Source organism: Clytia hemisphaerica, unplaced genomic scaffold, assembly GCF_902728285.1.
Source record: "Clytia hemisphaerica strain Z4C2 unplaced genomic scaffold, Clytia hemisphaerica genome assembly, whole genome shotgun sequence".
NCBI lineage: Eukaryota > Metazoa > Cnidaria > Hydrozoa > Leptothecata > Clytiidae > Clytia > Clytia hemisphaerica.
In genome coordinates, this window is record NW_027103674.1 from 2,806,736 (window position 1) to 2,824,284 (window position 17,549).

Genomic DNA, 17,549 nt, shown 5'->3' on the forward strand with positions numbered 1-17,549 from the left:
CATTTCATTTCATTTCAAATTGAAAAATGACAAAACTTCACTTTTTTGGGTCAAATCAAAATGAAAGAAATTAAGTCAGACAAATGGCATTTTCACTCCCTTGTGAAGTACCTCGCCGTAAACTAATGATTTCGCAAGTCCGAAAAAATGAGAAAATACTAATTTTCAATTTTCGAAAAATCAAAAAATGACTTTTTTCAATTTTCAAATTTCAAATATTGATTGGCACTTTCGATACCCTTATTATGAAGGGACTACGAAATTATTTGCATTTGATGAAATATTTTGCCAACGAATATTCTATCGATAAAAGGTAAATTTTCCAATACTCAAATAAATAACTTTAAAAATACACTAATATACTTTTATATTGAACTAAACTAGAGTAGAATCGTTTACATTTCATACGGAGTTGTTCCCATTTAAACAATATGAAATATAAATAATGATGAAATAACGCCATTACGTCAAAAGAGGTCCTGTCCAGTAACGTTCAAAGGGGCGCCGAAATACAAAGGGTGCAAAAAGACGCCTCTAATTATTATTTTCGGCGCCCCTTTACTCTTTTACCCCTCAGATATGGCAGTTTTCGGCCAAATAGAGAGAAAATACCCTAAAACTTTAGTGCTCGCTTCGCTCGCGTTACTTTCTACAAAATATTTCCTTTTCATAGGGGGCGCTAAAATCAAAATATTCTGAATTTTAGTCGTCTCACACTACTGGCCCCTTCACGTACGTCATCACACAAAGTACTAAGAATGGCTCTATAATAAATGCACCTAAATTATGTAAGGTCTCGAATAGTAGGGGGGGTCCGAATAAGAGGAAGGGTCCAAAATTTTTGCAAAATCTAATAAACAAGGGGTTCCGAAAAAAAGGAAATCGAATTCTAACAGGTTCGCCAGCCAATTGATAACATGCAAACGTACATCTACGTTACATACCATGATCGGTCCAATTTGATATACAACCTTCTATTTTAATGAACTCTGGCTATCATGAAGCGTTTTGTATGAGCATGTGAAATAGTTCAATATTTGGACCCTGACATGCATTGATTAGCATGCCAATCACAATAACGCTAGAATCACAGTACGTTAAAACCTTAACAGGTCAAATTCAATATTTCCACAAATATAAACTCTGGATATCATGAAATGATTTCTAAGATACAAAGATCGAACTTTGGACAGACATTGATTAGCGTCCAATCAAGATCAAGCTTGCACCACGTGACAACATCATAACAGGTCCAGTTTAATATTTCTACTGGTATATTGGCTGGAAATCTTGAATCACTTCAAGAATTTAACTCAGAAGTACATTGATTATCATCCAATCAAGATCAAGCTTGCACCACGTGACAACATCATAACAGGTCTAGGTCGACATTTCCACTGGTATAATGGCTGGATAACTTGAAGTGATTTCTTCTATGAGAATATAAAACACTTCAAAAATCGAACTTGGACATAGACATTGGATATCATCCAATCAAGGTCAAGCTTGCACCACGTGACAACATCATAACAGGTCTAGTTCGACATTTCTACTGATATATTGGCTGGAAATCCTGAAGTGACTTGTATGAGCACATAAAATACTTCAAGAATTGAACTCAGACAGGAATTGATTAGCCAGCCAATCAAGACCACGTTGCAGACCATCACCCGTGTGCGCGCTACACGGAATCATTGTCCATGTACGTCCAGAACATAAACGATGGATTCCGATTCGTTCGCTTAATGTATCCATGGAAACCGCATTCGGGAGGTCCTAAGAAACAAAAGAAGGTTGAAAGCAAAAGTTATAGATAAATGGAGTCTCAAATACTCAAAACGCAGAAGGAATCTATTCAGTTTGTCCCCAAAAAAGCGGACAAATTTTTATATAAATGATATTACGTGATATTCGTGGCGTAATGTTTTAAACAAAAACATCAAAAAAGGCCTTTGCCAGTAACTTTGAATTGAAACAATAAAACTAATGACAAACGCCCAGGTTACCTTGGGTGCTTCCGTATGAAGCATTACGTCACGAAGAACATTAATGAAAAAAAGATCAGATCTGAGACCGAGGAGTTGACAAAGAAAAAAATATTGATTTGAAGTTTCTAACTCCTTCCATTACCTGTTTATTTGCATAAATCAGAATGAGCGCATCTTCTAGTCTTTTTTCAGCAAGTAACTTAGCTAGTTCGTCATGTGCTTCACAAAGTCGTTCAGAGTTAGTGCTGTCGATGACGAAAATGACCGCTGCAAAAAATATAAGCAAAAGTAAATTAAAGTAAAATAAATGTCATCAAGGGACGGGTGAGAGAAGAGTCGTTTCTAGGTAGATTGGTGTATATCTTAAATTTTCTTTGAACTTTTTAGGATAAATTAAAATTTATATACTCTCAGGTGAATATAAGGTCGGAATAAACGGGGCAGGTTAGAATATCTAATAAACTGGAGGACCTTATATTACCTAGGGGTTGGAAATTGTACGTCTCCAAATATCCCCCAAAATAAGGTAATTATAGACTATAGACCTGGCTATTTAGGGCAAAATAAAAGCTAAAAATATTCTCAAAAATTAAAGAACGGGGGGGGGGGGGGGTCCTAATAAGAACCGGGGGTTGAGAAAATCAAAAAATTAACAAGCGGGGGGAGGGGCGTTTATCACCTAGGCACCTAAGAGCACCGTATTACTTCGAATAAACGTCCCCTTCTTTTAAACGCCCCCACGAAAGACACCCCTCTACATAAAAGGTTAAATCAACCCTTACCTTGTGTGTTGAGGTAGTAATGGCGCCACAAAGGGCGTAATTTTTGCACACCACCCACATCCCAGATGGTGAATTTGATGTTTTGATGTTCGATAGTCTCCACGTTGAAACCTTTTAAAAATGATCATAAAGCAATCAGAAAATCGTTAAATAAATACAACCAGCAAAATCATATTCCTTTACACATTTAACTCTGTCTCAAATGTATGTGGACACTTTACTTGTTAAAAACAATACCTCGGCATGTATTATGCTATGTTTCAAAGTTATAAAACCGTTGGAAAGATATTATCAATATGGATATAATTCTAAAAGGTTGAAGAGTTTTATGAAAATCGAAAATTGAAATCGAAAAAAGAAGGATTTGATGTATTGTTTTTTATTTTATTTCCTGAAAATTCAGGAATTGGCCTCGTTTATTCCAACAAAAAAGGTACAATTCTTACCAATAGTTGTAATAGTCGAGACAAATTCATTTTGTTTCAATTTAAACAAAATGGACGTTTTGCCTCCATTATCCAGCCCAAGTGCCACTACCCTCATTTCCATTTTTTGTCCAATGTGGACTCGATTATCTTTGGTAAAAACGAAAGGGATTGTGGGATCTTCTTTACAAAGTTCGTATAGATCAGTGAATAATTGTTGCTGTTGTTGGACTGTGTCTAACAGTTTGACGATATTTGATCGAGCCTGGATAACCTAAATTAAGAAAGAATGAAAAATTACACTACACACAAGCTAATGTTGAGCTGTGTCTAATGACTTGACGATATTTGATCGAGCCTGGATGACCTAAATTAAAAAAGAGAATGAAAAATTACACTACACACAGGCTAATAGATGTTGAACTGTGTCTAATAACTTGACGATATTTGATCGAGCCTGGATGACCTAAATTAAAAAAGAGAATGAAAAATTACACTACACACAGGCTAATGTTGAACTGTGTCTAATAACTTGACGATATTTGATCGAGCCTGGATGACCTAAATTAAAAAAGAGAATGAAAAATTACACTACACACAGGCTAATGTTGAACTGTGTCTAATAACTTGACGATATTTGATCGAGCCTGGATGACCTAAATTAAAAAAGAGAATGAAAAATTACACTACACACAGGCTAATGTTGAACTGTGTCTAATAACTTGACAATATTTGATCGAGCCTGGATGACCTAAATTAAGAAAGAAAGAGACATGATAAAGTACACCCAGGCTAATGTTGAACTGTGTCTAATAATTTTGACGACATTTGAATGAGTCTGGATGACCTCTAAAGAGATAACTTTTTGTAAAGATATTTCGACCTCTTACATATCTTTTTCAAGTTCATGGAGTGTATTCATTCATCTTATGGCTGACGATGAAGTCGGGACTGAAGGGGTTTGTCCTCTTTCTTTTCTATTTGTGCATTATCGGGGTGATCAAGTACTGAGGTGAAACCACGCCGAGCTTTTATATAGACCCTGCAGGTAGTTTTTTAATCCCGGCGAAGAAAAATGTTTTGATCGGAGTTTGTTTGGAAGCAATACCCGTATCGAGAGCGCTAGATCTCTTGCAAACAAGTGACGAAGCGCCGTCGTTAGCCACTTTCAAAACAAAAACTCCGATCAAAGAAGGCGGATATAGCTTGGTCCAGGGTTTTTAAATAAGAGTGGGTGAAATGACATATTTACTCTCTTTCAGTTGCTTGCCACCAGCTCAGATTACCAAAGCTACGCTATACCATACATAGTCTCGCATTTCTAAAAAAAACTCACGTTCCTTTAAGAGAGTCAAAAATCTGACTGGGACTGGGCTGTTCTGTTTGTAAACTCAAACCTATCAAGGGCTGAAAGTCAAAATTAAACATCTGTAAACCTGGGCATCAGATTGTCTGAAAAAATCGACAATCTGATGCGAAATAGATAGAAATTAATTTTCTCTCAATAATTGCTCGAATGAAATTGAAAATAAAATTATGTAATGTAAATGTAGCGTGAAATTACATAACATTACACAAACAGGTACAAATTTCAGTTTCTTAAGAAAATGGACAAAATGGCTCACAAAATTGTGAAAAGAAGAACATGCTAAGAACATTTTTAGACCTAAAAGTAAAAGAGTTAAAAACATTCGAAGGCTTCAAAAAATTTGGATGTTTTTATAAAAAAACGTGCTTGTGAATATTTTGGTAATATTTTCTAATAATTATACAGTATTGCATGCGTGTATTAGAGTTTGCAAAGCCTATGTTTTTAAAACCTTTTTCATGGGTTCTTAAAATCTTTTTTTTTTAATATTTTGTTCTTATAGAAAACCTGTTGCGTAGGAGCATGGAAAAACAACAATTTTAAGTATTCTCTTGATGTTTGGAGAAAATTATAATTATTATATAAATTAGAATATTCGATGATGCCTGTTACATAACTAGAATGCATATGCGAAGAATTTTGTTTTTCAAAGTAAATGTGCAAAATTTCAGAGAGCTCCAAAACAATTTGCAGTATTTTGTTGTTTATTTGAGAGGTAAGCCACTTGACTAGAAGAGTTGAAGTTTTTCAGGTTTTTAACAAAATAATTATGAATCCAGTACTTAGCCAAGTTTATTGTGATCGTTATCATGAACTAATAATTTATGAAGAAAATCAACAATTAAAACGAGAAATTGCTGAATTGAGAGCAAAATATGAAGAAACTTTGGAAAAGAAGATTAAATTTCTTGAAATGCAGAAAGAGATAGAGAGGATGAAACATCAGATGGAAATAACCAAATTGAAGGCGCTTCAGGAAAAAACAAAACGAACAACGTTAAAAGCCAAACTGAAAGAACTTTATGAAAAAAGATGAACATTATGCTCACAGAGAGACAAGGTAGAAACACTTAAACGTCAGGTGGCGGCTGTAAAATTGTAAAGCGCAACACAGGAGAAAACGTGTGTTGAAAAGCTAGGCAGATATTGCTTAGACTTAAAGAGAGAGGTTTTTAAGATCTCAAAGATGTGATGCAAACACTTAAATTGACTAAATGGAGAAAGAAAACCGAGGTCGAATCAGTAAAATATGTTAAAACAAAGGTCTTTTAAAGCCGGTACCCGACCGCAGGCGAGCGGCTTAATTATTGCATAAATCAAAGCTCGACTGGAAGACTTTTAAACGATGAAAACAAACTCATAAAGAAAATATAAAAACACTAAAATGGGAGCTTTAAAACTTCTGAATGACGAAACAAAAGAACTGGGGAGCCTCGGCAGAAAATGAATGAGATACAAACACTCATACGTTCTCTATGTGCTTTTAAAGAAATCAAACAATGAGATTGATGGAAGGAACATTATGATCCTAAGAATTTCCCTGAACTTTACTCTTTTAAATTATGGTAATCAGATATGTGAAACACATTAAATGGCATGGATTAAATTAAACATTACTATATCAGAACTCAGAAGGATTGATATTTAGATGATTGTTTGAATTCGTTTTGATTTTAAATTTAGTATTAAATTGTTACTTATATACATACGTACATACATTTTGTTGAAAATTAATCAATCATGGAAAACTGTTTCGTTTCATAAAGGCAAAATAATCATGATAAACATTGAACTTTTTTTATAAGAACTAGTAAAATTTTGTTGAGGCTCCACTGTTCTTGTTTTTTTGCCGTTTTGAGCCTCAAATTGTTCTTACACCTTTCTTTTATAAGAACAAACTATATAAAAACATAAGGCTTCGAGGGCCAAAATGTTAAGAACAAGTTAAGAAAATTTTAAGGCTTTGTTGTGGAATCTTCAACAATCGAGTTTTATGGAAAATGGACAAAAATACTCAGAAAATGGTGAGAATAAGAACATGTTAAGAACATCTTTATGCTTAAAACTAAAAAAAGCTAAGAAAATCCGAAGCCTTCAAGAACTTTTGGATGTTAGATGTTCTTATAAAAAACGTGTATCCTGTTCTTATTTATAGGATTAATTGAGGTATTTTAGGCATTATACCCAGTTTTGACTACTTTGAATCCTAAATTGCTTGAAATTGAGTAATTTCAGGCTCAGCATTGTTCTTAAATTGTTCTTATTTTTAGCCTGATTTTTCTTATAAAAGAAAAAAGCGTATTTCATCAATCTGCAGAATTGACATTTTGAATATAGTCGAAGAATTACTCTAGTTTAAAGTTGAGAAGTAAAAAAACATACTTCAATTATGAAAGTTTCCTATGATATGAATTAAATCCAGATAATTTTGAGCAATTAATTTGGTTTGGGTTCTTATTTATTTTCCTAAATTTCGACATAAATGTTCTTATAAACCGAGTTGTAACGAAGAAAACGTGTACACGTAACTTTTTGAGTTTTAAGCCTAAAAGTTTTCTCATCATCTTCTTAATTTCTCCATCTTGTGAGCATTTTTTGTCCATTTTCCTAAAAGAAATTGTGTATTTTAGAGTTTGCAAAGGCTCAAAATGTTCTTAACTTGTTCTTAATAATTTGTTCATCGAAGCCTCGTGTTCTTATATGGTTTGTTCTTATAAGAAAATGTGTATTTTCCAGCTAAAAAGTGGATGATAAGTGGATATTTATTAAAAACTATGTGATTGGTCGAAATTAATTATGATAATTATACGCTGTATCATTTTATTTTTTTAAACATCTGTATAAACGTCAAATCATTTTGCATAAACGTAACATAAATTAAAACATAAATTTTTTATAAGAACGAAAGTCCAACATTTTCGAAGCCTTTGGGATTCCTAACATTTTTTTGTTTTAAACCTTAAAATGATCTTAAAATATCCTTATTTTTACCATTTTATGAGTATTTTTGGGCAATTTCCTAAGAAATCGGACCACGAAGCCTTAAAATGTTCTGAACAACAGTAATACTTTTGCCATCCAAGTCTTATATGTCCTTATGTAGTTTGTTCTTATAAAAAACATATAATTATGTTGTGTTCATGATAACACGTAACCAAGGGAGGCGTCATAAAATATAATATATAAAAATCTTTTATTTTATGTAATGATGGTGTAATGATGTCTTGATGTTTGAATAAATAAACCAGTGTTTTCTCTATTCATTATACTACTGATTAGCTTCTCTTATTATAAGAGTTATATAGGGCAGTGAAAATATAAGATGGAGTTTTGTATTCATGATAGAAGAGAGTTTGTGTAAGGTGTTATCTGTATTATTCGAGTATTTTCAACGTTTAAAGAGGTATGGATGAAATGCAAACACAAATGAATGAAGCACACAGCTCAGTTGATCGTGAACGAACGATTCTCGAAGAAAACCGAAAACTGAAACAAGAAAATGCTGAATTGAGAGCTAAATATGAAAAAGAGACTTTGGAAAACAAAATTAAAATTCTTGAGATGCAGAACGAGATACAAACACTCAAACATCACAGTGAGATTGCCAAATTGAAGGTGCAACAGGAGAAAAGTGGAGACAAAAACTCGACAGAAAGTACTCTAAAAGAAGAAAATCAAGCTCTGAAGGATGAGATCGAAACACTGAAACATCAGATGGAAGTGTTACGGCAAGAGAAAACAAAAGCGAAGGTCATTGAAAACTCAACTGAAGCTGTCTTGGTAAAGGAAAACCAAGCTCTCAAAGATGAGATCGAAGCACTGAAACATCAGATGGAAATGTTACGGCAAGAGAAAACAGAAGCGAAGGCCATTAAAAACTCAACTGAAGCTGTCTTGATAGAGGAAAATCAAGCTCTCAAAGATGAGATCGAAGCACTGAAAAATAAGATGGAAATTCTTGAAGTTAAATACCAAGCTTTGGAGAAGCCATCGAGTACAATACCTGATCGATTTTTCGAGAAGTTTTTGACAAAATACAATGCGGAAAATGGAGATGATTTCAATGAAAGTTACAAATCTTGGTATGAAGAAATGTCGCGTACGTTGGAAAACCATAAACAGTACGTTGACGAAAACTTTGTTTTGATTCGTAAAAATGTGAGGCAATGCTACAAAACTTTGGATTTTGTATCGAAACGAGAAGGAACAGAATACGAGGAAGATCAATTTGATTTAGTTGTTGAAGGGCTTTATGAACGATTGGGTGAAGATGAAAAAGTCTTTCTCTTACATCCGTCCGATGGAAAAAAGTACCTCGAGATGGAATATTTCGGACAGAAATATGATAGTTATCGATGGTGGGAAATTGAGAAAACTTCATATGAATTTTATTTTAGACGAAATTACTATTCAGTACTCATGCTGGCCATCATGAAGTGAAATATCTGAACGGTATCCTAAAGACATAGTCATAATAACCACAGTACAAAAAATACAAATTGTGTGTATTTTAGTGTTTTTTTTCCTCTATTATAATCATTTCAAAATTTTTATTATCGTTTTTTTTTATAATTGATGAAAGGCCGATCTCCACAATATTTTGATATCCATTGACAAGAGAAAGACATCATTTGACATTATCTCCTACAACTTGCTTACTCAGCATTTTTAAATAAAAGAAACAACCTTTTTCTCTTTCGCGCCACGTAAGCACAAATTTTGAGAAATTTGGAACCTTTCAGAATATGAATTGTTTTTTTGTAACCCTTAGAGAGACTTTCGAGGGTGTAAAAATCGGACCCTTATGGTTCGCGGTTCGCACAAACCCGACACCCATTTTGTCTAAGTACTGGATAGGAAATGAAGCCACTTATTTCCCATCCTAAACACCTGGGCCCGGTTGTTCAAAAAGCGATTAAGGCCGGATTAGCTTAATCCCGGATTAAATTGCGATTAGAGCCGAATAAGCGGTTGTTCGAAACTCACGAACTTAATCGCGATTAAGAAAAGATTAAATCCCAATTAAGCGGCTCCAAGAAAGCAAGCCTTAATCCTGCTAAGAGCAGATTAAGATTAATGATCCGCGTGGCTTTCACACAAGATTTCTAAATGCAGGGTATTTTCTTGTTTGACGAAGGTTGAGGATTCCTCTCTAGCCCCTGCCGTTCTTCAAACTCAATGGTCATTAACCCTTAGACCGCGAGGGACGCGTATATGCGTCCAAAACAAGCCAGAATACTAAGTCTCAGACTTGAAACAATAGCTCATGACCACTTGATCTAAAGGGGCAGAAACCGAAAACTTCTAGTAAGAGTATAAAAATAGCTTTCCAATGGTACCAAAACCATCTTCTATATCAAAAGCTACAAGCTTTTATGGCACTTTAAGTTTTGAGTCTCATAAAGAAAAATTTAGAAAAATTTCAACTTTTTCAAAAAAAAAAACGGTGCGCACAAAGTTAAGGTATCACTTTCAAAAGAATTCCCATGAAAGATTTTGGCTTGCCGGGATGGAAAAACTGTAAATTGTCAAACCAAGAAAGTAAATTGAAGGAATATTTTCAACTTACCTCGGCATCACTTCTCTTTAAAGCGCGATCACATTGCGAACAAACATTAGAAACTTGTGAAATCAACACTGCCATGTCTTCTTGTTGTTGCCTTAAAGAATGTAGCTTTTCACGAACATATAAATTAATGACTGATAATGCTTCACTCTCTTGTTGTTGTATAGTGTCTCGTAAATCGTCAAAATATTGACGAACGCTTAAGCGGGCTTTTTCAGCCGTCCCAATTGTCTGGCGGACCATTATCTCACTTGAATTGTTAGCCGAACTGGCAGTATTGTTAATTTCATTGTGTGATGATGTAGAGGGTTGCTCGAAAACTATACCACCTGAAATAAGACAAAAATGAGAAAAATTCTTACATAGAAAGTCGATTGTCTTTTTTTGAGCACCTTTTCTGACACTAAATTATATCTAACGGATTTGTTTACACGAATTTTCCCTTTTCCTGAAAAGAAAAACCTCGCGAAACTATGTAGGATTGCTAACTTGTAAAATAAGATCCACCCGAAACTTTTAGAATCAGATTTTCACCATATGTGGCATGATCGAGAAAGTTATAATATCAGTCTTTTACATAAAAATAAAAGAAGTGCCCTTTTACGAATTTTTTTACGCATTTTGTGTGCTTTAGGGTGCGAGGGAGAGATATCATAAAAATTCAACAACTAGAAAAGCGAAAGTATACCTTCAATGGATTCAGTAATTCTGACCAACTTTTTAACAAACTCTGAAACTTCTCCTGAGAATGTCTTAACATGTAGAACAGCATTTGAAATTGATTTTCGTATTGTGTCGGCTTCAAGCTCGATCAGCACATGTTTATGACCCTTATGGGCACCATAGTCTTTGCACGTGTAACACATGAGGGGATTGTCACGACAACTTTCTTCCAAACATGCGAATTCAAGCACATGGCTTCTATGCAGTTGACATGGTGGGTTGATTTTAGTTTTTTCAGAAATAGGAACTATGGAATGTTGGGATAATGTTTTGGATTTGTGTATCATTTCTGCGCATGTGCGACACAGGTTTGTTAGACACGTGGTACAAAAAAGTTGTGCAACGTGACTTTCATCTTCATCGCATTTGGTCAGATTTGAAATATCTTCTTTGTTTGATTCGTCGTTCGGTAAAATAGTTTTTGAACATTCGATTTGTTCTAAGAGTTCGAGTAGTGCAAAATTCTTTTTTAATCCCCAAACACCTAAAAATGCAAAAACATTATATGCTTTAATGAAAAAGGTAAAAATGTTTTTTTTAATCATGAATGGTAATTGTAAAAATATAAAACATACAAGAAACCAAATCTTATTTAGGATATTACGACTCTTGGTCAAAAAGTCAAGGAATAGTTTTCTAGTCATAAAATCTAAAAAAACATCAGTGTTCTACACAGAGATCAACGAGCTCTAAAATATAAAATGGAAAAGAAAGCCGCAGATCTCTGTCAAGGTAAATCTCTTTCTAGCAAATAATGTCCATGTTTATGAAGACATTATTAATTTTTAGCAGAAATTCTAATGATGCCTATTCCAGCCTTCATTCGCTTCTTGTGATAGGCTCACTGGCGAAAGAGAATTTAAGTCCGGTGAATTATATAGATTCTAGGCTGGCCAATTATAGATTCTAGGCTGGCAAATTCTTAGCTAACCTAGTTGTACTGATTAGCATGAATATGTACTTGAGACGAGAGTTGTAGCTTTTGTCTTACCTTGGACTGGTGAAGTCCACCGTTCCCTGGGCCTAAATAAGACCTCTGATTTTAGAGTTGGGTAACACAGCTTCATAGACAGAATGAATAAATTTAAAAATCACTCACCTGAGTCACCGATTTCAGTTGGTGTTCGATCGAAAGGACAGCATACATGACCCCCGTCCACGTGTATATTGCACAAACAAGAATGACATACTGAATGACCACAGGCTAACAAACGTGGAACTTTTTCACCTTGTAATGCAAAACTTTCATCACATATTCGACATTCCAACCCCTGAAAATGATTTTCTTGTATACAATTTGTCCGGTTTAAAGGCAGAACAAAATTTGCATTCAAAAGAAATATCTAAAAAAACTATTTTCATTTTCACTGATATTAAAAGCTTTTAATACCAATAAAATGCTTTTATATTATAGATGGTCAAAACTCATTCATTTCTAATAAATCTAGTCATGGAACGTGTCCAAAAGCTTTAATCCATTTTTATGCTGATCTATTCTTTTTGCTGACCCACACTGTAAGGTATAAATGAATGAACAAATTAAGAAAGAGTGTGTATTGATAAAATGTAAACATTAGTAAAATCTACCCTATAAAACCCAATTTTCCTTTAATAAGCATGATGACAACATATAGCTTAAAAAACTACAGTGATGTCATTTTTTCTGCCAGTTTTGTAAAAAAAGACCCTTCCAGACTGAGTAAAATTATTTATATCTTACATTTTTTGAGAACAACCTTTGCTGTCTTATGGGAGATCTCAAACCATTGTTACTGCTCATAAATGAGGAATCTGCCATCACATATCAATCTAAATGGAAATTCAGTAAGGTGGATTTAGAAAGTCACTGGTACCATCATAGTGCGGAAAGGGGTCTGAATCCCCCCTTCTTGACATTCCCCAACCTTTGAAAATGTCTACCCCAAGGATTTTGGACAAAAATAGCTAACAAATATATGTGAAATGTCTTTGAGATAAAGCGAAATAATAAACTTCTTTCTTCTTTTTGACTCAGACTACTCTAACAGAAAACTTCCTTTCGTGAAGACCAAATTTCATAAACTGTTATGAAATTTGGTCTTGAAAATAATCTACAATATATATGTAAGCCCCCTTCTTAAACTATCCCCCCTTCTTAAACTATCCCCCCTTCTTAAAGCTATCCCCCCCTTCCTTGCTATCCCCCCCTTCCTTGCTATCCCCTCTTCTTCATCTTTTCGGAAGGTGTCATCTCCCCCCCCTTATTAAGGGGGAACAAACTATGGCCATAGTCAAAGAAGGACAAAACAAACACTTATAATTAAGAAAGACGTCATTGCAAATTCGAAACTGCTTTTGAAAAAAGACTGTGCAATTTTTTTATTTTTGACCTTAACTCTCCAAGCGTTTGTTGTTAGTAAAAAGTTAAGTATCAATGAAAAAGTATTTAAATATATCTGTGCTTTCAAAATTTAAGCTATTTTCTACACAGAAGTGTATTTATACTTTGATAAAAAAGGTTTTGAAGAATTTTAGATGATCATTCTTAATAAGATATCTTTCATTTCTTTGTGTTGATTGACTGCTGTAAGTTAGCAATATATTTCTGTTCTTTTATTTAGTTTCAGGCTTGACTTGGATTAAGCAGGACCAGTTAACTTGGGATTTGAAAATCTAAAAAAATCGAGGAAACTCTTTTCCAAAAATCAGAAAATGTAAGAAAATTTCTGACAAAACCCAGAAAATCAGGGAAACTTTTCTCGAAAATCAAAAATGTGTGAGAAATGATTAAGTATTAAGATGAAACTTAAAGTACTGTGAAGCAAATTGTAACTCCAGTTATAAATAATTAGCAGTGTAAACATGATCTACACGTTGGCGTGATAGTAGATCAATCTCAAATGTTTAATTTTTTGTCTTACTGTGATTCCTGAACTAAGGGTCTGCATGCCAAGTTTAAAAGTGCAAATGCAAACATTAGATTACAAAGTCCGAAAATCTCAAATAGCCTACGTAGTGATTCTTAGTATGTGTAATGTACTTTCTAGTTTAACACGCAAACACTGGTATAGCAAAACCAAGAAAAAATTAAAGCGCTTATTTTTAAGTTGATCTAATATCATCCTGTATTTGATTTGTTTTTCCCAAAACCTAGCTTTTTCCTAGTGTGACTAACAATGTCAAATAAGAACAGGATAAGAACAATTTGAGGCTCAAAGTACTAAATAACTAGGAACATGGTTCTTATATAAAAAAAGAGTGTATACAATATGATCAATTCAAGAAAAATTAAAATGTTAGTTAAAAATGAGCCAATAGACAAGAATTCTTTTCTTCCAATAGATGTTATGTCTTAGAGTCCTCTGCCCAGTTAGCCAAAACTACTTTGCACCAGAATGTTTTTGAACCCAGGCCAGTAGAGTGAGAAATTTTGAGCTCAAGATTGTTGTAATAAAGATTGCTGTATGAGACAAAAGAAAAAAGTCAAAGATGCAATAAGTTTACCAGTCAGGGAAATCCCTCAATTGCGTTAGTAATTTCTTACTGCAATTGCGGTATAAATGTCACTTTTACATTTTTCATATACCGCAATTGCAGTATATTCAAGAAACAGAATTCAAGATTCAAGGAGAAAACAGGCAATTTTTGTACATATCTTTTTAACGCACGGACAAAATATTTTTTCTGTAGATCAGATTCTCTGTATAATATATATACCGCAATTGAGGGATTTCCCTTACTGTTTACTGTTAGCTTAAATGGTCTTTTGAGAGAATGGGAAACCTTTGATGTTACTGCCGTGTGTAGGCGGCACATAGGACGTAACATATTGGCATTCCTTTCTTTGTGTTTCCCAATTGTTTAATATAGATTTTTAATTAGGATAATTATATCGCTAATTTTGCCAGCCTTCGTATTGTCCCTTGAGCATTGGGTCTCATTATCTCGCGTTTTGGTTTCTTTGTACTTTGTTCTTTTTATTGTCTATCCTATTGATTCCTTAGCGTCTCTATTGGTTACGCATCTCTTGGGCAATTAGAGTTTTTTCTGTAGTATTTTGACAACATTTTTAACTTGATTATGAAATCATTTTTGTAAACGACGGGTACAAAATGCATAAAACATAATGCATAATGCATAATAGTATTGTGTAATTTAAAGAACGATTTTATATTTTCTAAAACTCTCCTTTGTAGAGGCTAAAACAGCGAAATGGTATGAAGCTCTTTAATTCATATTGGCTGGTTATTGGCTTATCTGACAAAATGCAATCACATGGTTTATGCTTTGTATAAGAGGGGAAACCCGTTGAAATTTATTAGCAATTGTTCGAAAAGATCTCTGAGAAAACCCAGAATAAAGATCTTGCTATGAAATTTACGTTTTCGATTAGAAAAGTAAAATACGGAGGAGATATTTTTGTGTTTTTCTACACTATACTATGTTCTGTAAAATACAACTATGAAAATCAAAATGGCGACAAGCATTTTCAGTCGATCATGGATTTTCTTCATCATCCAAAATTCAAATTTACAGCTTTCTACCCTTTATTTTTTGGTAGAAAATGGTGTATTTGTTTTGTTGAAAGTATTATCTTTCAAATTCTCCTTATTATAGCCTCTAAAATTGACATTTTTTGCATTATGTACCCGTCGTTTTTGTAAAGTAGCTGCTTTGTGTGCATGTAAACTGACGTGTTGGGTGGTACCGTCTAGTGGTTTTTAGACAGTGAATTTAGTACTTTAATGATGGGATAAACTTTCGCAGGGCCCAACCGCGAAATTCAATTAATTTCGCGCGTGGCACTATTGGGTGGCAATATTTTCACAATTTTGTCGCTGCCAAATCATGCATGTTGGTTGTTGAAATACGCTTTATTAGGGCTTCTTTGATGCAAGCAACCATTCAAATAGTACTTTTCTGACACATTTGAGTTTTGTTTAGAAATATTTGCGGAAGAGGCCCTCCCAAATTTCCATTGGGACTTAATTTTGCGGACTTAATTTCCGCGAAATTTAATCCCCGCGAAAGTTTATCCCATAAAGTAAGTAATTTTTGGATTTTGGTTTTGTATATAGCCTCTCTATAACACCACTGTCTGCTCATCGACTTTATTTTTCTGCCTACCTATTTCTTACCTATTTTTTGGATTTCAACATTTTCAGTTTCTCACTCAGCAGCACTCAGGTGTTTTTGAGATTTTGTTTGGATTTTCTAGTACGTCCACCACACCGACTGCTTGTATATATTTGCTTGGTACCGTAATATCTAATTTTTCCTCTTATTTCATTTACATCCACTGAAGTGTGGAGTAATTAGTTATGCAATAGACCCTCATGTTTGCCTAAAAGGAGAGGACCCTGCCGACGCACCGGACTTTACGAACACCGGACACACAAATTCTGGTGTAAAATGACAATTTTTTTTAGCACCGGACAATTTCTACACTGGACTTAGGGAAGTCGGATGTCTGGTGGTGTCGGAGAAGGATATTTTTTCCCACCAGACATGACCAGTCCGGTGCATAAATGTCCGGCGTCTAAAATTCCCTGTATACAACACCGGATTGACACTGCATGCAGCTTTTACGAGCTAAATTTTGGTACAATTTTCAACTTTTCCCAAAAAAGTGTGACCAGCATGACATCCATTGACAATCCTTTTGATAAGATGCTCGTTTGGCATAAGATTCCTTTTCCTGCACTAGAATTCTTCCGACTTTTCCATGATATTTCTGACATGAGCCATTTATTTATTTATTTATTTATTTATTGAAATTGAACCACTCCACGTCCGTGGGCAAACTACAAATTTTCTATTTATAAAAACAAAAAACTGTTCGTTTGCGAGTTCACGCTTCTGTGACTGGCCCCTTGCACTGGCCGTGCCTAACGGCCGTGTTCAGAACCCTTCACAGTAGCGTCTATCGTTTACGTTTATATCATAAATATATATTTCTATTCAAATGAAACTTTGTCGTGAGAAAGATAGCTTACTAATTGTAAGTCGAAGCTTGAAAGTAGGTAGTTGAGTGACGCAGATCTAGATAGATGAAAAAAGTAGATGTATACTAATTTGCGAAGATCGTGTCTAAAAGTTGAAAGGATAATCCACCAAAAATTCGAAGTTGGCTTGAAGAGAATTAAAAAATCAAAATTATTTGCCGTAGTTATTTTAAAATCTAAAGATAAATTTCTCTAATTTTCAAGGCTTTTTTAATATATTTTTCTAGCATTTTTAATTTGACCACATTTTCGCTCGTTATGTCTTCTTTCGATACTGATGTTGATTCCTCAGACTTTGACAAAGTAGGAGAGGAATCAACATTGTCACACCAGTCTTTGTCCTTTAAGTCATTACATTCAAATAAATGTTCCGTGGTGTCGTCCTCTGTCTTGCATATCGGGCATTTCATATCTCTGTACTTTCCTTTGTAATTCATCTTGACGTCTATCATGAGATTGGGGAAAAGGGTTTTCTTTAAAAGGAAAGGTGATAGAAATAAATATAGCTAGCTGCTATGCTAGCAGTCAAAAAAGAGAGCAAACTTACTGATGACATGAAAACGAGTTACAATAAGAAGGCAGATTAGATGGTTTGGTTTCTGCTTACCACACCAGTAAAGTCAAATAAACTTGAAAAATTTGAAAGTGATGTGGTGCGAATTCCAAGTAAAAATGTTTTAGGTGTAGTGTAGAGTTTTTTTTGTTTTGATAT

At 34.2% G+C, this 17,549-nt stretch overlaps 2 protein-coding genes across 2 annotated transcripts; one reads left to right on the top strand and one right to left on the bottom strand.

The window, feature by feature from the left end:
- Positions 1–257: 257 nt before the first annotated feature.
- On the bottom strand, positions 258–17,531 carry LOC136803521 (E3 ubiquitin-protein ligase TRIM23-like). Its single transcript, XM_067060263.1, has 9 exons — positions 17,385–17,531; positions 12,574–12,662; positions 11,953–12,124; positions 10,819–11,337; positions 10,134–10,459; positions 3,217–3,469; positions 2,771–2,881; positions 2,131–2,255; positions 258–1,776 (listed from the first exon to the last, which is right to left on the bottom strand). Exons 2-9 carry the CDS (start codon positions 12,649–12,651, stop codon positions 1,606–1,608), a joined length of 1,755 nt encoding a protein of 584 aa, XP_066916364.1. The 5' UTR covers positions 12,652–12,662; positions 17,385–17,531; the 3' UTR covers positions 258–1,605.
- LOC136803522 (uncharacterized) lies at positions 7,841–9,204 on the top strand. The gene has a single exon (XM_067060264.1). The coding sequence runs from the start codon at positions 7,970–7,972 to the stop codon at positions 9,002–9,004; it is 1,035 nt and encodes a 344-aa protein (XP_066916365.1). The 5' UTR covers positions 7,841–7,969; the 3' UTR covers positions 9,005–9,204.
- Positions 17,532–17,549: the final 18 nt, after the last annotated feature.

Bases quoted from the DNA above. Each gene is read 5' to 3' on its own strand.
- LOC136803522 (XM_067060264.1), top strand. From the start codon at position 7,970: ATGGATGAAATGCAAACACAAATGAATGAAGCACACAGCTCAGTTGAT.
- LOC136803521 (XM_067060263.1), bottom strand. From the start codon at position 12,651: ATGGCAGATTCCTCATTTATGAGCAGTAACAATGGTTTGAGATCTCCC. The intron at 2,256-2,770 runs GTAAGGGTTGAT...TATTTTTTGCAG, and splicing joins TTACTACCTCAACACACAAG to CGGTCATTTTCGTCATCGAC. The intron at 1,777-2,130 runs GTAATGGAAGGA...TTTGTTTCTTAG, and splicing joins TGATTTATGCAAATAAACAG to GACCTCCCGAATGCGGTTTC.